At 51.7% G+C, this 19,770-nt stretch overlaps 1 protein-coding gene and 1 long non-coding RNA gene across 6 annotated transcripts in view; one reads left to right on the top strand and one right to left on the bottom strand.

The window, feature by feature from the left end:
* Positions 1-19,681, top strand: part of LOC107033360 (uncharacterized) — a 45,140-nt gene extending 25,459 nt beyond the window's left edge. For 2 of the 4 annotated variants that reach the window (XR_012062166.1, XR_012062168.1), the window contains exons 4-9: positions 1,949-2,052; positions 9,507-9,557; positions 13,321-13,436; positions 15,272-15,410; positions 16,794-16,917; positions 17,676-19,681. This is a non-coding gene — a long non-coding RNA (uncharacterized lncRNA). The remainder of the gene's footprint in view (positions 1-1,948; positions 2,053-9,506; positions 9,558-13,320; positions 13,437-15,271; positions 15,411-16,793; positions 16,918-17,675) is intronic. The other 2 variants (XR_012062167.1, XR_012062169.1) reach the window with 2 other exon arrangements.
* The window catches only part of KCNK5 (potassium two pore domain channel subfamily K member 5), a 36,314-nt gene continuing 31,945 nt past the window's right edge, over positions 15,402-19,770 (bottom strand). For both annotated transcript variants that reach the window (XM_006202039.4, XM_072945078.1), the window contains exon 5: positions 15,402-17,920. In XM_006202039.4, the coding sequence (XP_006202101.1) occupies positions 17,052-17,920 (869 nt within the window). In that variant the 3' untranslated portion in view covers positions 15,402-17,051. The remainder of the gene's footprint in view (positions 17,921-19,770) is intronic.

Genomic DNA, 19,770 nt, shown 5'->3' with positions numbered 1-19,770 from the left:
GCAGGGACAGGGCATACAGGGCACAGTTGCCAGGTTTGTAATGTGGCGCCTCTGGGGTGAACAGACTGGGCCTTGATCTTGGATGCTGTCCTGGGAGGCTGCAAGAATAAAGGAGCTGCCTCCCTGGATTAAGGAGCCAGGCTCTGGGGCCGCATGCAGACAGAACAGGAGAGTGGACAGATGGACAGATGGGCTCCTAGAGGGACTCTGAGGCCCCCGAGGGCCTCAGAGCCACTCAGTGCGGTTCACGGACAGCAGCACGACATGGGAACTTCTCAGAAATGCAGACTCTCAGGATCCCCCCATCCTGCCCCACAACCCTCCCTATTTCTGCCACCTTCAGGGAATAGACACGGCCTGTGGAGGCTCTGGTAGGGTAGGCTTACAGGCAGGGAAGGCAGCCGGCCCTTGCCTGTCCCCCTGCCCCCTCCATCACATGGCACGCTGATTCTCGGAGGGTTTCTGGCATGCCTGTGGAACAGGCCCAGGAGGAAGGAGAAGGAGAAGGAGCTACCCCCCCTTCACAGCGGTGGTGAGGGGCCAGTCTGGAGTGGGCAGTGGGCCGACTGTGTTTTCATTACTTGCTCCTGAGCCGGGACCAGGGTGGTCCCGCAGTCAGGTAAACACCTGGCGGCAGCACCTGAAGGGACTAAGGAGAGCTCTCCCACCAGACTGACCCTGACAAGGCCAAAACCGACACCAGATTCCCAAGGCTGCATCCCGCCCACAGCCTGGGCTGCTCATCACAGCCGGCTGCTGGCGGTGGTTCCCCCTCGGGCCTCTGTTCTCCACTGCTGTTTTCTCTGAGAGGAACTAGAGATGGTGTGTGCAGTAGAGGTTACAGGGGACCAGGCTTTCTCATCCTCAGCACTACTGACATTTTGGGCTGGATGATCCTTTGTCGTTTGGGCCGCCCTGTGCATCGTAGGATGTTTGGCAGCACCCCTGGCCTCTACCCACCAGGTGTCAGCACCAGCCCCCTCCACAGCTGCAGGTGTTTCCTGGGGGAGCTGGGAAACTCAGCCCTGACTGAGAACTGCTGGTGTAGATTGAAAAGTCCTTATTTACCAAAGGAAGAAGTCAGGGATGGGTGGAGAGAGAGAGAGGGAGAGAGAGAGTTGAGGGGGGGAGGAAAAGAGAGAAACAGGAGAGAGAGAAAAAACGAAGGAAAAAAAGATACCGAGAATAAGAAAGTGAGATAAAACAAGAAAAGAAATAAAAGCAGTAAAAGAGAGAAGTTTAGAGACACAGAGTGAGGGCCAGGCCCTGGAAGGCAGTGGGGAGCACGCAGGTAGGCAGACCCAAGGTTTGGAGTCTGGAGATGTAACTGGGGTAGAGGAACCACTTCAGAATGCTAATATCATGGTCAAAACCAAGGTCCTGGCTTCCCTGCGTCGCAGAAGCCAGGCCACGGAGCAGAGATTTTCAGGGGTGAAGCTTCTGCCAGGTCTCTGGCCATGCTGCTGTCTTAGTGTGGCTGGAATTTGGGTGTGGGACCTCCTCAGATTTCTCTGGGACTCAATTTTTACCTCTAGACAATGGGCCACTGCTGAACAGAAAGCCTGTAGGACTGAGCACTTTTTATCTTTGCAATCTCCTAAACCCTACCGAGATGATCCTGATGAGGCATAGCCCACAAGGACAAGAAGAGTGAAGGTGTGGAGTAGTCAGCAAGATTCTGGAAGCTCAAAAGGGATGGACAATCACTTAGCCTGGCAGAAACTGCACCTTAACTGCCTGGGGTTGTGGGTGGGGGTGAGAGGATGGGCAGGATAACAGAAAGAAGCTTCAGGCTGTGGGTATCTCAAACGTCTCAGCACCTGGAAATGCCAGAGCTCTCTAAAAGGGGGGAGGGGTGGTGCTGGGGGTGAGAACTGAAGAGGACTGGTTGGAAGTGGATTAAGGAGCTGTGATAACCCCAGATCCGCCCCCTCCACTTCTTGCGCAGCTGGACACTGCCTTCTCCACCCTGGCAGAGAATGGGCTGGCTTACCAACAGAGAGGATTACACAGCTGAGGCAGGGGATTAAGTGCAAGTCTGAACACTGAACGGTAAGTTTCCATGAGCTCTTCCCCATTCAGCATCAGAACATTGGAAACAGGTTTATATCCCCCAGCAAATTCCAGGGATTCTCTCTAGGGAAATTGTCCCAAGAGAAGAGTCCTACAGATATTGACGTTTAAAGATTTCTCAATGAAAAAGTTAGCTTGTCACCAAATCTTCTAGGCACAAGCCCTGTTCACATAATCAGAGCCTTAGTCTTAAGTATGCACAGACAACCAACAATCACTGGGCATTACAAGAGAGGCGTCATTATAAAAAGAGAACCCAGAGTAAGCAAATAAGGAAAAAAAACAACAACAACCTTAACTCAGAGATGATGCAGAAAGCAGAATCCTTTCTGCCTCTTTGAGATAATTAATATTCTCAGAGACTAGAGAAATACTGTGACCTTTGAAACAAGAGTAGGATGCTGTAAGGAAGTGATGGTCACAGAATAAGCAATAGCTCTTGAAAATTAAAAACATGATAGCAAGCTATGTAGTATCCTTGCTAAAAATATTTAATCTGAATTTTACCATGATCTGACTTCCAGGCTCCAGTAAATGCAAGAGGTAGAGGAATAAAATTGAATGACATCATGAAGAACCAATCAGACAAACCCAGAATGCAGGCCATTCTACAGGACAACTTGCCTAGATACTGAAAATGGCCATGTAGGGAAAACTATTATAGATGTTAAAAAAGCCTAAGGAGACCCAGCAACCAAATGACTCTAGATGGGATCTCAGTATAAAAGAAAATTTGAGCACAGTTGGGGAAATTTGAACATGGACAAGACATTAAAGATATTAGGGAATTATTGTTAACTTTCTTAGATGTGAAAGTGGTGATGTGGTTATGTAGCAGAATAGCCTTGATTTTAGGATCCGCAGGTGAAAGTACTTAAAAATCAACCATTAACATGGTCTACAAATTTCTTTCAAATGATTCTGCCAAAATATACAGGCAGTTCATAGATAGACATATAATAACAATTGTTCAGTGTAGTCCTGCACTATCTAATACAGTAGCTAATTGTCACATGTAGCTTCTAAGCACTTGACATCATCCAGATTGAGATATGCTGTGAATTCGGGGTGTGAACAAGCACACACCGAATTCCAAAGACTTAGCACCAAAAAAAGGAAGGAAATATATCTTATTAATAATTTTTATATTGACTGCATATAGAAATGATATTTTAAAATAAGTAAAACATTAAAGTTCATTTTATCTGTTTCTTTTAACCTTTTTAATGTGGCTACTGGAAAGCTTAAAATTAGGTATGTGGCTCACATTGTACTTCTAGCACTGACCTAGATGGTAGGGAAAAGAGTGTTAGGTATACTGTTTTTCCAACTTTTCTGTATATTTGCAATTCTCTGAATAAAAAGGAAGAAAAAGAAACAAAATAAAAATAAAGTAGAAGACTTTCTTTTCAATCAGTAGAAGGGTTAGAGATGGAAATCCTCTTGAAAGAAAGGTGACAAAAAGTAAAGATTAGAAAATCAGAGAACCAAGCTAAGAGGCCCACGTCAAAAAGACAGAACATAATAAACACAGAAAGGTACCAAAGGGCATGAGCTTCCAGATTAAAGGGGAGCCCGAGGACTCAGCTCTGTGAATGAAAAAACACACCAACCAATGCACTGGAAAATAAAGAAATTCTAAAAAGTTTCCAGAGAGAAAAAAAAATACAGATCACATATAAAGACCTAGGAATTAGACTGTCACTGAACTACTCCATAACCAGCCAGAAACTAGAAGACAAAGGGAAATAACTCTTGAAACTCTGAAGGAAAAAATTTCCAACCTAGAATCAGATACCCAGCCAAGCTATCAATCAAGATGAAGGTAGGATAAAGACATTTTTAGACATACAAGTTCTCAAAAATTTTACCTCCCTTGCACCATTTCTCAGAAAGCTATTGAAGGAAGTGCACCAGCAAAAGAAGAAATAAAGATAGAAGGCACTGGATTCAGAAAGCAGGGAATCTGATGTAGGAAGACGGCAAAAGGAATTCCCAATCAACGGTAAAGGGACACTTCAGGATACTCTCAGAGAGTACCCATCCAGCCAGGAACAGAAAGATGTTTGGCTCTAAAGGCAATTCACCAAGAAAAAACAAATGGGACTGATAGATGATTCTTCTGAAAGAAGTTTTACAATTATAGCAGGGGGCTTGGGAGTTAATTAGTGACAGGAACATACAAAATTAAGCAAACAAACAAAAAGCATGAAAAACAAAATGTTACACAAGAAAAAAAGGTATACCCAGGTACATTATGACTATTCACGTAGTTAAAATGTTAACATTGAATTGAGATCTAACTATATTGGGGGGATGGGGGAAAAGTATGAGTGCTGGGGATGGAATGGAGCTAATCTTCACCTTTTGTAGTGGAAAGATGATCTACCAGCTAAAGTAGGATAATAAAAAATACTCATGGGATTAAAAATCAGTTATATGTTATTTAAAGAAGTAGAAGAAAAATAGGAAGAAAGGGCTGGAAAGTCTAAAAGAAGTTGCCTCTGGGGACTGGGGATGGGGAAGGGTGAGGCAGGCAATTGCTGTTTTCCTTTACAGTCTGTGTAGTATTATTTGGCTTTTTAAAAGTATTTATATGCATATATCACTTTGCTAAAAATAAAAGTTGAATTAAAAGATAAAAAGAAAACCCAGGTCATCCAGGGCAGGGCGAGCAACTGCCCAGAACTAAGGGTCATTCCAGGTGTCACTGCCTGGCAGCTGCCTACGTCAGCAACTCCGGACATGGCCAGAGGGAGCCTTTTTGGAGAAACATTATCCTGCCTACCCCCGTGACTCATAGGTTCCCATTGTCTCCACACCCCTGCCACTGTCCCACTACAGGGATGTGTGTGTGATGTGGGGGGCAGGGACTGGAGGAACTTTCTGTGTTCTTTGTTTACTGGGTGCCCCACTCCCATCCCCAGGGGTACAGGCTTCCTTGCCAGGGACCAGGTGTCAGGCACAGGGCACTGGGTGCCGAAAAGGAGAATAAACAATCTTAAAATACCTCTCTGCCTGCCCATTGTGGAAATTCAAAATCATGTGGTTAAGCAGGACCTATGAGATCAACTTACCAATGTCTCCAAGAGGTGAACGCCAACCCTTTGCCTGAGCGCTTTGAATGACAGGGAACTCAGTGCTTCAGAGGGACACAGTTAGGGGTTGAGGGCAAAGTCAAGGGCACATAAGCGTCTTTGGTTCCTATAGGCTTTTGTGTGAACCATCCCCCGTGCTTATATTGGTCAAGGCCCTTTGAGTTTCAAGGAGCCCAGTAGTTATGAAAGATGAGGTTCAATGAAAGGGTACAGCTCTCAGGGGAAACAAGACCTGCCCAGTCCCTGTCTCTGCCTCTCTCGGTTTGTGTCTGCTCTGTCCTACTTCTCTCTGCACACCTTTTTCCCTCTCCCTGCCCACTGGCTCACATATGACCCCAAATGCCTGCCACCACACCCAAGCCCCCATGACCTCTGGGGTCAGCTCCCAGCAGCTCCCTGTCTCAGTCCCTTGATGTCCTGAGTTTAGATGCCAAGCCAGGTCATCTCATTGGTTGATCTTGGTTCGGGTTTCCTCTCCTCGTCCAATCAGATTTACGGAGGCAAGTCATGTGGTTGGCTGCCTGGGCTGTTTGTCTTCAGGAAGAACAGTGGATAATGAAAGCATCTCATATGTATTCACTGCACTCACCACCTTCCTCTGCCTCTCACCCCACATTCATCCATGGGCGCCTTCAGCAAATACTTACTAGTTAACTTCAGACCAAGTTACTAGGAGTTTGAAGGTGGAGGAACCAGGCTCAGATCTGTGACTTTGGGCAAAGCACTGCTCATGTATGGGTCTAAGTTCCCTCTTCTGTAATGTGAGGGAGGCTATGTTTCACCTAGATCGGAGGTTCTTAACCCTGAGAGAACATTAGAATCGTTTAGGGAGTTTTTAAATAAAATTCTGAGTGCTGGCCTCATCCCCCACCCTCCGCAAAGATTCTGACTTCACTGTTTGGAGTAAGATCTGGGTAACACTTCAAAAAGGCCCCAGTGATTCTGAAAGCAACCAGGGTTGAGAGCCGTTGGATTAAAATCTAATCATTAGGCTGTCACTAATATTCAGTGGCTAAAATGGTACTTGGCTTACAGTAGGTGCTCAATAGATCCTTGAAGGAATGAATTCCCGTCGGCTGTAACATTCTGTTCTGAGTTGAGAGGTAGGTTTTGGGGTACTGGAGAGCTCTAGTGGAACCAAACTAAAGAATTTGCTCAGAACCAGGGGCAGAAAGACCCTGGTGGAAGGGGCACTGCCAGTTAAGGAGGAATCTCAGGAATGGTCCTTTGGAGGCAGACTGAGCTGGGTTCTCTGACTCACTTGGTACTGCTGCTGTGGGGGCCCAGAGGCTGGGGGGCTGCCCTGAGGTAGGGATCCTCCCCTCATCAGCCCTGTGACCTCAAGCAAGTCAATGAACCATCAGATTTTCACATGTAAAACAGCAACACAGAGTTTTCTTTCATTAGGCTGATGAGAGGGGATTAAGGAAGACAAAGAATTGGAATGTAGATAATTTTTTATATGAGCCCTAATCTCAGGTAAAACTCAGGTTGTCACTGCCTGAAATCTCCCCGAGGGAGCAGTAAATAGAGGGCACTAAATAGTCAGATCTGACCTGGAAAATGAGAGGTGTCCAGTCTCTCATATCCCTGGAACTTCAGTGGGTTATTGTTAAGCATTTCCTAGGGTGACCAAGTGAATAGGGATGTCCCTGCTACCACTATGAACGGTAACGTGGAGAAAGGCCGCGGGCCTCACATGCTGAAGTCTGAAGTCGGTCATACTTCCCAGGTTTCCTAAGAACTAACAGAGAGGCCCAGACAGGTTAGGTGACTTGCTCAACGTCAGGCAGCTAGGGGAGGGCTGGGCCTCGGATTTGAAGCAGCCCAAGAACAGTCCCTGCCCTGCCCTCTCGTTGGGGAGAGGGGACAGACGCCTGAGAAACATCTAGGAAACAAGTCAGCAGCCACAAACATGAAGCGGCCTGCCAGGTGGAAAAGAGCAGAGCAGAAAACCTGGGACAGGCAGAGACTGCGAAGAGAATCCTCCTGGAAGGTTAGTGTAGAACCAGGCCAGCCAGTTGTGGAGGGGAGTGGAGCGGTAACTTCTCACTAACTAACATCTTGGGTGCTTCTCCTGGGACGACAGGCCAAGGTCTTCGGGTTGAGCATTGAGGGTGTTACAGAGAGGGCTCTTTTCATGGTGAGAACCAGAGACCACGTTAGCTAGTCCACGGAAAGAGGAGTTCATGGTCAGGATTCAACAGGCCATCTCAAAGGGACCAGAGGAGGGACCAGCGTCTCCTTACAGAGTCCAGAGCTGGAGCTAGACAGCTGTCTTCTCTGTAGTGTTCGTTCTTCTCTCTTTCTCTGTCTTCCTGTTTCCCTCAGTCCTTCTTTCTCTGCCTCTGTCTGGCTTCATACTGTGCATGTACACACCCCACACACACACACACACATATGCCCCTCTGCCTTTCTCTGTGTGTCTGCTCCATTCTCCTCTCTCTGCTGCCTGACTTCTATGTGAGCATACTTTCTGCTCCCCCATAATTGTGGTGGTGACCATGAAAGTACACCCTGCAGACCTCTAACTACAGGGAGGTAATTGACCAAAGACCTAAAGTTTGTGCCCAGGCCATGCACTGTTCCAACCAGTGACTGAACTGAGCAGGGTACCAAGGTGGGTCCGTTCTCCAGAGACCTAGGAGTCGGCTAAACCTAGCCTAACCTCCCTTAGCCTGCGTGGCAGTTGAGGCCACTCCCACCCAACCTCCCCTCCCTCTTGGTCCCTTGGAATGGGACTTGCATCTGAGTTAGCCTCTCACAGGCGCCTCCCCTAACACCATCCTTTCTGGTTTAACCCAGCTGTGGTATCTGCTTCTTGGAGAAGGTGGACTCACAGACTGCTGTTCTGTGTGGATCCCCCCATTCCAACCCTACTGACCTCTCCTTTTACCTCCTGTCACCAACACACCCGCTGAGGATGGACGTGGAATAAAACAAAGGAAGAGGAACCTTTTCCCTGGGCCCTCTTGTCAAGTCCCAGCACAGAGCCTGTCCCAAAGTAAGCAGTCAATAAAAAGTGGTGGTGGTTAGAGGGACAGAACCACTCATGGCTCACAAGCCTGAGCATGCCCGGGGGCCACGGACAATGCCTGCCCTGAGCGGGGACTGGACCATGGCTGGCTCACCGAGGACAGCTGCTGGGAGGATTCTGGGGTGGGGCTGGGGGCACTGGACTTCTGCAGCATCCACTTCTGACTGGGGCCCTGGACATCCTGCGTGGAGTCACCTCCTCCCCTGCACTGGGGACGGGGAATTTCTGAAAGGCCTTAGACTCCTTCCTGTGTTGGCTTAAAAAAGGCGCAGGATCCTGTATGTCAGTGGTGTTTTTGCTCAGCAGTACGACTCTTGCAGCCTTAGGCTGGATCCCAACCCACCTAATAGCCCTAGGCCAGTTACCAGACCTAGTGTTTGCCAAGAGGGTCTCCCCTTTAATTTTAAGGATGCCCAGGGGATGGGGACTTGGCGGAAACCACAGTGCAGTTGGGAGAGTATAATGCACCCCCCGGACTGGGCTCTGGGCAGTCTGAGAACTCCAGCTGAAGGCAGAAATGGCTATGCACAAGGTTTGTGTTCCCCTTTCTGCCTCCAGTTCGGAGCGTGACCCAAGAGCTTCCGTGTACATATGTGGGGCAGGTACCTGAGTAACCTGCCCACCCACTACCCTTAGCTCCCATGGCCTTGAATCCTCACCCCTACTCAGCAATGGTCTGAGGGGCCCACAGGATCGCAGGGAACACTATGAATTATGTTCCCCCTGAAACACAGGCATTGCTTTGCTCCTTTTCAAGGTGGGCAAAACCTCACTGTCTCCCACCCACCCAGTCCCCACATCCCATCCAGAAGGAGGTCAGTGCAGTGATGTGCTGGTAAATGTTTAACATCTGGCTCTCTAGTGTTTGCTCATTTTTGTGGTGTAAATACTCCCACTAGGGCTATTTCAAGCTACAACGTGATGTCACAAAACGTGAAGCTGGGAAGAGGAACGCTGTGGCGTGATATTTCCACCATGTACCTCCAACAGATGTCAATAACCTCAGAAGCGTGAATAGTGGCACGTAAAGTAACTAGGAAGTGATGTTTGGAGTATTCATTACCTTTGCTCTGAAAACAATTTAACTGTATGGTCATATAATTTAATTTTTAATACAGTCAGCTTGTAAAATGTCTGAAACTTTAACCAGTGGCTTTCATGAGCTGGCATGAACTGGGTCAGAACCTTTCCCCTGAAGTGAACCACTGGGGGTGGGAATGTGAGCAGATAGAGAGATAGAAAGAGGGCCTGACCGCCTGGTTGGTAATTGTTTGTTCCTCCTTTCCCTTCCTCCTCAGTCACCAACATCAGGTGTTCCAGGCAGCCTACGAGAGACTCAGCAAAGACAGGTAATTTGAATTGAATGGATCGTGATGTCAACACCCCAGATGGAGCAGCTCAGCTGGCCAGAGCTGCAGGTGAAGGAATCTAAGAACGAGGAGGAAGTTAACATAATTGCAAGTAAACACAAATTTCAATGCAGAATGAAAACACAGGCAAGGATGGATTGGCAGGAGATGCCAGAAACCCAGATCAGACTGGCCCTCTGAGAGCTCCAGCCAGGCATTTCGAGAACCTGGTTATTTCTGGGCTTTACCCTAGACCTGCTGAATCAGAATCTCTTGAGAAAGAGCTCAGGAATCCCCTGGTGACTCCTGCGTAGTCACCGCAGGGCTGGATGTACTGACTGGTTCACCTCACTGGTCCTGCAGAGGAGAGTTAGCTGGGAGTTGCAGCCAGGGCGCCCTGGCTAGGCCCCTGGCCCTGGAGCAGGACAGCTCTGCTCCCTTAGGCTTCTGTGGTGTTACTAGCATAGGCTCCAGGTTCTCAGGTTTGAACCTAGGCTCCGCTTCTAGCTGTGTGACTTCGGGCAAGTTACATAACCACTCTGTGCCTCAGATTCCAAAGGGGGATAATAATACTACTCCAGTGTGGTGGGGATTAAATAAGGTTTGTGATCACGGGCATGACGTAGCCTGCAGGCAGCATGCGGCAAGGATCCCGTAAATGGCAGAGATGGCTGCGTAGGGCACATGGCTGGATGGTAGCAGACCCCAGCCTCCCGGTACTGTTCAAACACAGCAGAGAGGACTAGAGAGCCCAAAGTAGAAGGGACTTTGATATCTTGAAGCAAGCAAACGAACGAACAAACAAAAAACCTCTGATCTTTGAGGAAAGGAGTTCTGGTAAGGAGTTGGAAGGTCTGATGGCCTGTGGCCTCAATCTGCCCCTTCAAAGGGGTTTAGTCTCAGGGCAGTAGGTGCTGTTGGGCTCCATGTCCCAAGCCCTCGGGCAGCTTCAGATGTCAGTGTGGCTGCAGTGGACCGTCCTGTGCATCCTACCCAAGCCCCTCTTCAGAGCACCTTACTGCCTCGCTGATTTTCTGGCCCCCGATCTTTCTCTGGAATCTAGCGGAAGGTCACTTAGCTCAGGGTAAACCCAGCCAGTGTTCCCATGAGCTGTTGCTGTGTAACCATCCACTCCAAAACTTAGAGGCTTAGAACAACACCAACCATTTATTGGCTCACAATTCTGCGATCTGGGGGGTAGCTGGGCTCTTCACGTAGCCTCAGCTGGGGCTGGAGCGCCCGAGACGACTCCTTGGCTGGGCAGATTCCCTCCGTAGCGTGGGGCTCCGGGGACGTGGATTTCTTACCTTGCAGCAAGGTTCTCCAAGAGCACAAAATGGGAAGCTGCCAGGCCTCTTAACACATGGCTTCAGAAATCACAGAAGCTTACTTGCACAGTATTCTGTTGATCTGAACAGTCCCAGGGCCAGCAGCCCACGTGCAAGGGGAACAGGCTCCCTGGACTGCTCGGGGAGTGGCAAGCTCACTTTGCCAAGGAGATTGTGGGATGGGAGTGTTGTCACGGCCATCTTTGGACGATACAGTCCACCACATCCAGCCTGTATGGGAGGTGGGTGGGGATTCGTGTCCCTGGGGCCATCCTTCACCACCGAGGGGGAAACTGGTGGACAGATGCAGGTTTCCTGCCTCTCTGAGGTGTATTCAACAGGCTCTTCGGGGGGGTACCAGCAGGAGTGAGCCCCAGTTGCCTACAATGGAACTAGCTCACTGGTTCTCCCTTAATTACCGCATGCTCTGTCCCCACCTGTATTTTCCTCTCCCTTTCTGCTGCTTCCTCCAATCATCTCCCAGTTCTGGGCTTTGGCCTTGCTCTCCTAGGAAACCAAACCCAAACACTCAGTTTCCTCATTTGGAAAAAAACCCTTAAATCGGCCAATAAAATATTGCACGTGGTTCCCAGGTAGTTGAGTAATCCCACAAGAATGGATGTGAAAGGGCTTTGTAAACTGGGCTGCCCAGAACCGAGGTGAGGGGTCACTGTAAGCACAGGTAGTCCCCAGGGAAGCACAGGGACTTGGGGGCTGCGGAGGGGGTGTGCCTGGCCCCACCCCACCCCCCTATCATCAGGGAGTGGTGACCAGAAGGGACGCTGCTGCTCTGGGGACAATGAGAGGTGAGGACAGAAAGGTGTCTGGAAAGGGGAAAGAGGATTTAGACAGAGAGGATTCCTGGAGTGCGAAGAAGTAAGGAGCGCTGTGTCCCTGACCGGCCTCCCAGATTCAGATGATGGCACAATTAGGTGACTCACCAGGCCAATGCAGCCTGGGACAAGGCCCCTCAAGATCATCCGCCCAGCTTTGCAGGGACTTGCCCTCGTGGAGTAAGCCCGCCTCCTAATTTGGCCTCTGCCTGGGGAAGAGAGGGGCTGAATTACAATGGGAGGGAACAGGACTCTGGTTTGCCCACCCTCCAGTCAATAATCACTGAAAAGCGGGCCCTTCTCCACGCTGGCCTGGGCCCCCTGGTTTGGATCCAAGGTGAACAAGCCACTCCCTGCTCTCTTGGAGGCTCCAGACCAGGAGACAGGCAACTTGAACAGCGTGGAAGCAGCCAGCTGGCTGAGGGAGGGGCTCCCAGCCCAGGGGAGGGACATCTGACCCAAATCCAGGAGGGGGGCCAGTAACTATGGAACTCTTCCTGGAGAAGTGGATGTCTATCTTTAATCCCACCAGGTCTTAGCGGGGAGGGTATTGCTCAAGTGGTAGAGTGCGTGCATAGCATGCAGGTCCTGGGTTCAATCCCCAGTACCTCCTCCAGAAATAAATAAATAAACCTAATTACCTCCCCCCACCAAAAAGAAAAAAAAAAATCTCACCAGATCTTGAGACTAGCCGGAAGAGAGGAAGGGCATCCCGAGCAGAGGAAACGGCATGGGCAAAGATGGGGTGTCCTGGCTCATTTAGGAAGCTTCGCTGTGTCTGGAGCCCAGAGAGGTGGGGGGCGGGGTGGCAGATGAGGCTGGAGAGAGAGGCTACACCAGGAGGAGCAGTGTGAGCCCTGGGAGGAGTTTAAAGCAGGAGAAAAAGGGGGTCACATCTGAGTCTGGGCTTCAGCCTGCTGCTTGCAGTGATGGCCAGGTGGAAGGAGACCAGCTAAGGGGAGCTCATTCATTCATTCATTCAACAGACGAGGGCTCTGTGGAGCCCTGCCAGGTGCCAGGCCCTGTGCCGTTGTGGGGATCCAGGGGAGGGGCTGTGGTGCCCTGGCTGGTAGCCAGGGTGGAGAGAAGGGGCAGAGATTTGGGGAGGCGCTCTCGTATTAGTTAAACACATCCTGGCAGTTCACAAACCGGCATCTGGATCCTGGATCAGTTGTGCATGGATTTGGAAATTGGGGACTTGTTATTTCAGGGGTGGACAGCTGACTGGCAGGGCTGAGTCCAAGCCTCAGGGGCCCCCACAGAGGGGCGGCCATTCCTGGGGACCCCCACCCAGAGCAGTGCAGCCCAGCCTGCTGCCTTCCTCCCATTGCCTCTGCCCCATGTTTAGATGATGATGAGGATAACCTTTCCAGTTAGGGAGTGAGACCCAAACATCCCAGTTTCTTTTAATCAGCCCTGGCATGGAGGAGGCAGAGGCCCAGCTGGTACCCAGAGTTCGTGCTTATTTTCTATTTCTTTTTTGTTGTTGTTGAAGTGTAGTCAGTCTACAATGTTGTGTCAATTTCTGGCGTACAGCATAATGTTTCAGTCATATAGGAACATCTATATGTATATATTCATTTTCATATTATTTTTCGCAAGGAGCTACTGCAAGATATTGAATATAGTTCTCTGTGCTATACGGTATGAACTTGCTGTTTATCAGATTTCGTGAGAATCCTTCTGTACTGCGAAGCGAGTTACCCTGCCAGAGTTCAGTAGGTGTTCTGTGCGATTTAATGGGTTTGTAGATATAATTCTTGGTGTATTTGTGGGAGGGCAAGCTGTGAGTCTCTCTACTCTGCCATCTTGGCTCAGCCCCCTTATTTTCTATTCTTGTGCTCCTCTGCCCCTCAGACTGCAGACTCTGAGGGTAGGAACTGTCTCCTCCATCAGACTGGCTTTTCTCAGGATGTCTCCCCCATCAGACTAGGAACTTCTGGAGGGTAGAATGAGGGATGGAAATGTGAGTCAGGGAAGCTGTTTTGCTGTTACTTAATACCTGTTTGAATTTGTGAAAATCCTGTATTTGCCTCAAGTCTCTTCATCTGTTAAGTGGGGTTAATAATAACATTATCTGTTGTGAGGATTGAAAGACGTAAGCTAGGAGAGACAAAATTAAAAGAGCCTTGGGGACATGGACAGGACATAAATACCGAGCAGACCATGAAACAGTCAGAAATGAGAGCAAGCTGTAGGCGCCACCAATGGGACTTTTGTCCATTTTACACGCTGTAGTTTTCCAAGGGCCTAGGACCTGGTCCACAGTGGGTGCTCAGTGATCATCAGTTGAAGGAATAAATGGAGAGACTGAATGGCGACACTGGAGAGCAGGTGCCAGTTCACTGCTAGGGCAGGAAGGCTTCTAGGAGGTAGCTGGGAAGGATGTGGGGCTGGAGGGCTGCGGGGAGCAGCCCGCCTGAGTGGGCGTGTCCACCTCAGAAGCCATGGAACTCTGAGGTTCAACAGTGCAACCCCCGCAGGTCTCTCTGACCCGGCTCAACAGCAGGGATTCCCTGCCAGGGCCCTCTCCCTGGACTTCCAAACCACCTCATCCACCTGCCATCCCACAAGAGCTCACGGGCACAGTGAGTGATGGGCAGTGACAGTGACATGAGGGCTCACCATGCCCCTCTCTATGGCACCCCTTCCTCTGCTCCAGCTGCTGTCCCACCCTTCCCTTTCCAGAACTTTCACTCCAAAGCTCCTGACTCATCTCAACCACAGTGGCCCAGGACCAAAGCTCCTCTACCCCGGGCCTCTGGGTGGTGCCTTGTCATCCAGGAGCACAGCCCCAAGATGCTGTGCGTGGGAAAGTCATGCCCTCCCAGCCGTCACAGGGGGACAAGCGCCCTGGGCCACCCAGTGCTCCGAGCCATGCCTGTCAGAGGGCTTTGTGAGACAGTCAAGTGCTAAACAAAGATAGTGAATGGAATGGGCTACCTGGGGAGCTGGAAGGGGCCAGAGTAAAACCAGAAGCTTGGACCAGTGTGTGCGGGGATGTTTTAGCAAAGCAAGGGATGGGACCAAGTCATTACAGAATCAGTTAGTATTTTAATCAGTTAGTGATCCCTTGTAAACACAGCCACACCCTCATGAAAAATACGCTTCATTTCTGAAATCACAGAAAATTACTTTTTCCCTCGTGGACTCAAAATTTGAACCAATGTCCTGTGTGGTATGGGAAGGGGACCCTGACACTGCCATGGAAGAGGTTAATCTCAAAAGTGTGGAGACCATGAAGCCTGACAAATCCTCCCCTTAAAGGGAGGCCCTTAAAGGGCCCGCAATGACCACATCTTTAGTAGCCTGCCCCTTCTCCACCTTACCTCTTTCATTTTTTTCTCCCTTCCAGACCACTCCAGGTCTCCCCTTGACCCTCGGGCTGTCCTCAGATCCTCCCAGGCTGCCCCCCCACCACCTTATCTCCCTCCCCTCACTTCCAGCACACATCAGACTGGCTTGTCTATCTCATGTTTTATTGTAAAAAATGTGAAAATAAATTACATTTGGCATCATTGCCAGTATGTTCATACAGTGTTTGTGATTCCAGGACAGCCAGACACACCCCAGCCAGGTGGGATGAGGAAGCTAAGACGAGCTCCTTGAAATATGTCACAGAAAAACAGAAGGCCAGTCCTTCCCAGCCCACTGCCGGACCAGCGGACCTCTGGGTCACAGGATGAGCAGAGGTATGGATACCCGCGCCCATTGCCATCTTCACTGCTGGGGGTGAGTGGGGTTCTGGCCTTCTTGGGCCCCACAGTACTGAGGAGGGGGCTGACAGGCAGAGAGGTGTTTGGGTCGAGGTAATCGCTCACCTGCCCAGCATCCAGTAGCCTGCAACGGAGGCCCCTCCTGGACTGTGCTCGCCTGCTGATCCGCGCCCCCTGCCCCTCTCTGACACCGTGACCTTGGCCAAGGTCACCGAGAAAGGCCCAGTTGGGCTGTGGGGGCGGGTAGGAGAGTGAACACGAGACATCCCGATCCTTGGGACGCTGCTCTTTCACCTGTCCTCCCCTGCAGATCTGAAGCTAATAACAGAAGCCAGGTCTATTAAAAACAGCAGTTCATTTAAAAAAGAACAAGACAAAACATGCAGGGCAGAGTGGGCCGGCCCTGGGCTGCGCACCACGGAGAACCCAGGAACCCTGCCAGCCCCTCACCGGAAACGGTCTGTGTACAGTTTCACATTATCTTTTGCTCCCCCCATGGCAAATCCTTTCCTTTCTTAGACAGAGACAGACAGACAGACACTCACACACACACACAAACGAACAGCAGCAAACAAGAGGGAGGAGCGTGATTCACATATTTGGCCATTCCCTGCTTGTGAGCCAAGAGAGAGCTGGGGAGTGGTGAGGTCCTTATTCTGGGCCCAGGGAGTGAGAAGACAGCGGGCCGGGAGGGGAGGCTGAATGAGCTGGAGCTGACCCCACTCCTGCAGCCCCCCAGCTGCCAGCTCCAGGAGCCCCAGCCTCCACGGCCCCGGCCTGCCAGCCTCTCTCCCACCACTTCCTTGAAGGCAGAAAGGCACCTGCCATTGCTTGGCCAAAGGGTGTCTGGGACAGGGAACTGGGCTCTGGGCTGGGCTCCGCCCCAGTGAGTCCACAGGAAGGACTGCGACCCTGGACCACACATGGAAATTGCTTGGGGTCTCTCATATCAGGAGTGTTTCAGCACCTGCCCATCAGCTCCCCTCCCCTCCCCCTTGATGGCCTCTTCCCTACTGAGGTTTGCAGTAGGGGTGACAGGCAGATGAGGTGGGACTGGGAGATGGTTAAATTCATGCCCCAGGAGGACCCTGCAACTGCTGAGGCACTGATGTGCCCAGCTCCTCACATCACCACTGTCCTTGGGGTCTTATATCGCCTCCACCTTCCCTCCAAAATGCTGCCTTCAGTGCCAGGCACACGGAAGGACTGCATTAATACTGGTGAACACAAATGACTGAAGTCCCTCAGCCTCAGAGAACCGTGTGCCATTCTTAACCGAATGACAGGGTGGAGACCCGCACAGGTGCAGGCCCCCCCGGGATCAGTCCTGCCAACCCATGTGTGTCTTTGAACCATCAGATACACCAGCCATGCTCAGGACAGACGCCCCCAACTGCCAGGATGCCCGTTCACAGCTGGAGAACAGAGCCCTGTCCTGGGCACGCCATGTCTGACTGGTAGCGTCTAGCTGCAGGGGATGGAGGTGAGGAAGGCCCCTAGCCCCCCACTCCCAGTTCCAGGGCTGCCCCCCACCAGGGGCCAGGCATCCCAGCCACAGCAGGACGCCCAGGTTGAGAACAGAAGCCATCGAAGGTGGGGTGGGGAGCCAGCCCTGCCTCATGTGCCTTTGGGGCCGTTTGCCTTATTGTACTCGTTCATGAGCTGTTCATAAGGCACAGACAGCTCCGACTCGGTGCTGGTGGTGAAGGTGGACTCGTCCGACGAGGGGAACTCGCCCAGGTTCAGGGGCGCCTCGGCCGTGGCCCCCTCCTGGGGCCTCTCCTCCCCAGCCAGGTTGTCCTCAAGTGAGGACTTGGACGTCTCCTCGTCCGAGACGCCAGCCTCCTCGTTCACAAAGGTGATGTTGGCGTCCTGGAAGATGAGCGGGTGGTAGTCCTGGGCATTCCACAGCTCGCCCTCCTCGCTGATGCGGTCCAGCTGGTTAATGAACACCTCAGAGGTGGGAGAGCCCTGCTCGGTGGGCCCCGCCTCGGCCTCCTCATCAGGGGGCCGCGCCATGTGGCCTTTGCTCCTCAGTGTCTGGGACACCTCTTCCAAGCTGGGCACCCGGCTTTTGGAGTAGACCACTAGGGGGGCCAGGGAGGTGGGCAGGGCTGGCAGCCCACCCCCCCGGGGCCCCAGCCCCGGTCCCGGGACCCGCTCCCCACCCCCGCCGGTCTTCATCGCCTTCTTCCCGATCTGCTTGATGAGGTCATTGTAAGTCTCCTCCTTTTTGGACAGAAAGCTGAAGATGTTGACGTCCTTGGACCCCGCGCTCCCCGCCACCTGCAGGGCCTTCCTGGAGTGTGGGGAGCTCTCAAAGGACTCTTTCCGCCGCCGCCGCCGCTTCTTAATGGCCTTGTGCACCTCCACAAACATGCTCACCTTCCAGTTGACAAAGAGGGACAGCCAGGCCAGCCCCAGGTAGATCCAGAGCTCCACGAAGTAGCGGTACAGAGCGTGGTAGTTGGCGCTGGGGTTCACACCTGAGGGCAGGTCAGGAAGCCCAGAGGATCAGGAACAGGGGTCAGCGGGGACCCAGAAACACACAAAGGCCAAAGCTGTGTCACCCGAGAGTGGGCACAGCATTGGAACACAAAGCAGCAACGGGGACGTACCAAGAAAGACAGGAGGCCTATGCTAGAACCCGGACACCCCTTTATCCTGAAGGACCTTGGCTCTGTCATTCGTGTGCCTGTCCCAGACCCTCAACTGTCAAAGGTCAGGAGAGTGGCTCCCCAGGGTGAGGGAGGCTCCTCTGGGGAGGCTGGTAACAGAGCCAGCACTCAGGCCAGGAACTAAGCCATAAATATTGGCCTTTCAATTATTTACTGACCCCAACACCTGGCTGCTTTGTGTACTTTTGGGGTGTACATGTTACAGTTCAGTTAAGTGAGGGGGCGGCTGGCATCCTCACTGCTGGGTCTCACTGATTTAATATAAATGAGGCAGGTGGTGGGGCCGAGGTGTCTGAGAGCACTGCTCCTGGCAAGAAATATCCTGGGCAGCCTTGATTCTCCTTCTGGTAACATCTGACCTGCCTCCTGACTTCGTGTTCCTGCCTTCCTCCAGCTGGTTCCTCCCACGGTCCGGAGAGCTCTGCCCTCTGCTCGCCCCCTTCCTCCGCAGCCAGGCTTCTGACACCTGCTCCAGGGAGCCATCCTGGGTCACCCTGCACAGCTCTGGCCGCTCCCCTACCCTCCAGGATCACTGAGATTTAACTTGACGCTTCCAGTCCTGTTGACCTGTATTATTATGTATCCTGTGTCCCCCCTCCTGCCTAAGACTGGGAGCAACTTGGAAAAGGAACTGGAGGAAGGGAGCCACTTCCAGAATGGGGCTCCCTTAGGGCAAGGACTATACCTCCCTCATCAGATTGGAGGTTCCCCGAAGGCCATCCTGCTGTCAGTCTGTTCATAAGCAGGTTACCATGACAATCAGGGTGCACACTCGTCTAGCCTGGCCCTGCTCTTAACACTCATGAACAGCAACTCATTTGATGGTCCACCACCCTCGGAGGAAGGCACCATCACTTTTTTTTTAAACCAATTTTACAGATGAGGAAACTGAGGCAGCACTTTGGTGTCTTCCTGGAGCTGAGAAAGTATGATTAAACATGCTTCTGTGCTTCTCCTACACAAAGGCTTCTCTTTAGCCTGCTCTAGGCCCCAGTGGCTAGACAATGGCAGGGTTGTGCCTCCGTCTAAATTTATCTCCCAGGACAGCAGGCTCAGATCGGCCAGGGTCAGTAAAGTGTTCAGGCCTCTCTTTCCTGCTCCTCCCACCCAGTTGGCTGCCCCATCCCAGTGTTCTGAGTCTGCACTTACATTGGAGCAGGAGGGTAGTGACCTGGCTCTGCCCCCTACGAAGGGGGAGGGGGAGAGAGCAGAGGTCCTGGAGCAGAGGTTGAGGTCAGCTGGGCAGGGCAGCAGGCATGAGAGAGCAAACACTGTGTCAATGCAACCAAATGGGGTGTTGAGAAGATTAAGAACCAAGACATTGTGCAGGCCACGGGCACGTGAGTACAGACAAAAGGCCCAAGTGCGTGAGTACAAAGGGCCCAAAGAATCTTATCACCCTCCTGGATTAAGTAGGGGAAGAGTGGGAGGGAGGAGCTTGGGAGCAGGCCTCTCCTGTCCTTAAGCTGCCTGTGGCAAGAGCAGTTTCGGGCCTCTGAGCCAAGCGTCCATGGTGGCTCTCTCAGCGACTGTGAGTGATGGAAGGCAGGCAGTGGGGACGCGGGGGTGGGTGCGGGCCTGGCTCGGCCCAGGGGCTCTCGGGGCAACAGGCACAAACCCTGCAGGCAGAAGGCCTCGCCCCCAGCCCCCAGTGCACC

This window comes from Vicugna pacos, chromosome 20, assembly GCF_048564905.1.
Source record: "Vicugna pacos chromosome 20, VicPac4, whole genome shotgun sequence".
NCBI lineage: Eukaryota > Metazoa > Chordata > Mammalia > Artiodactyla > Camelidae > Vicugna > Vicugna pacos.
This window is presented reverse-complemented; position numbering and strand designations above follow the sequence as displayed.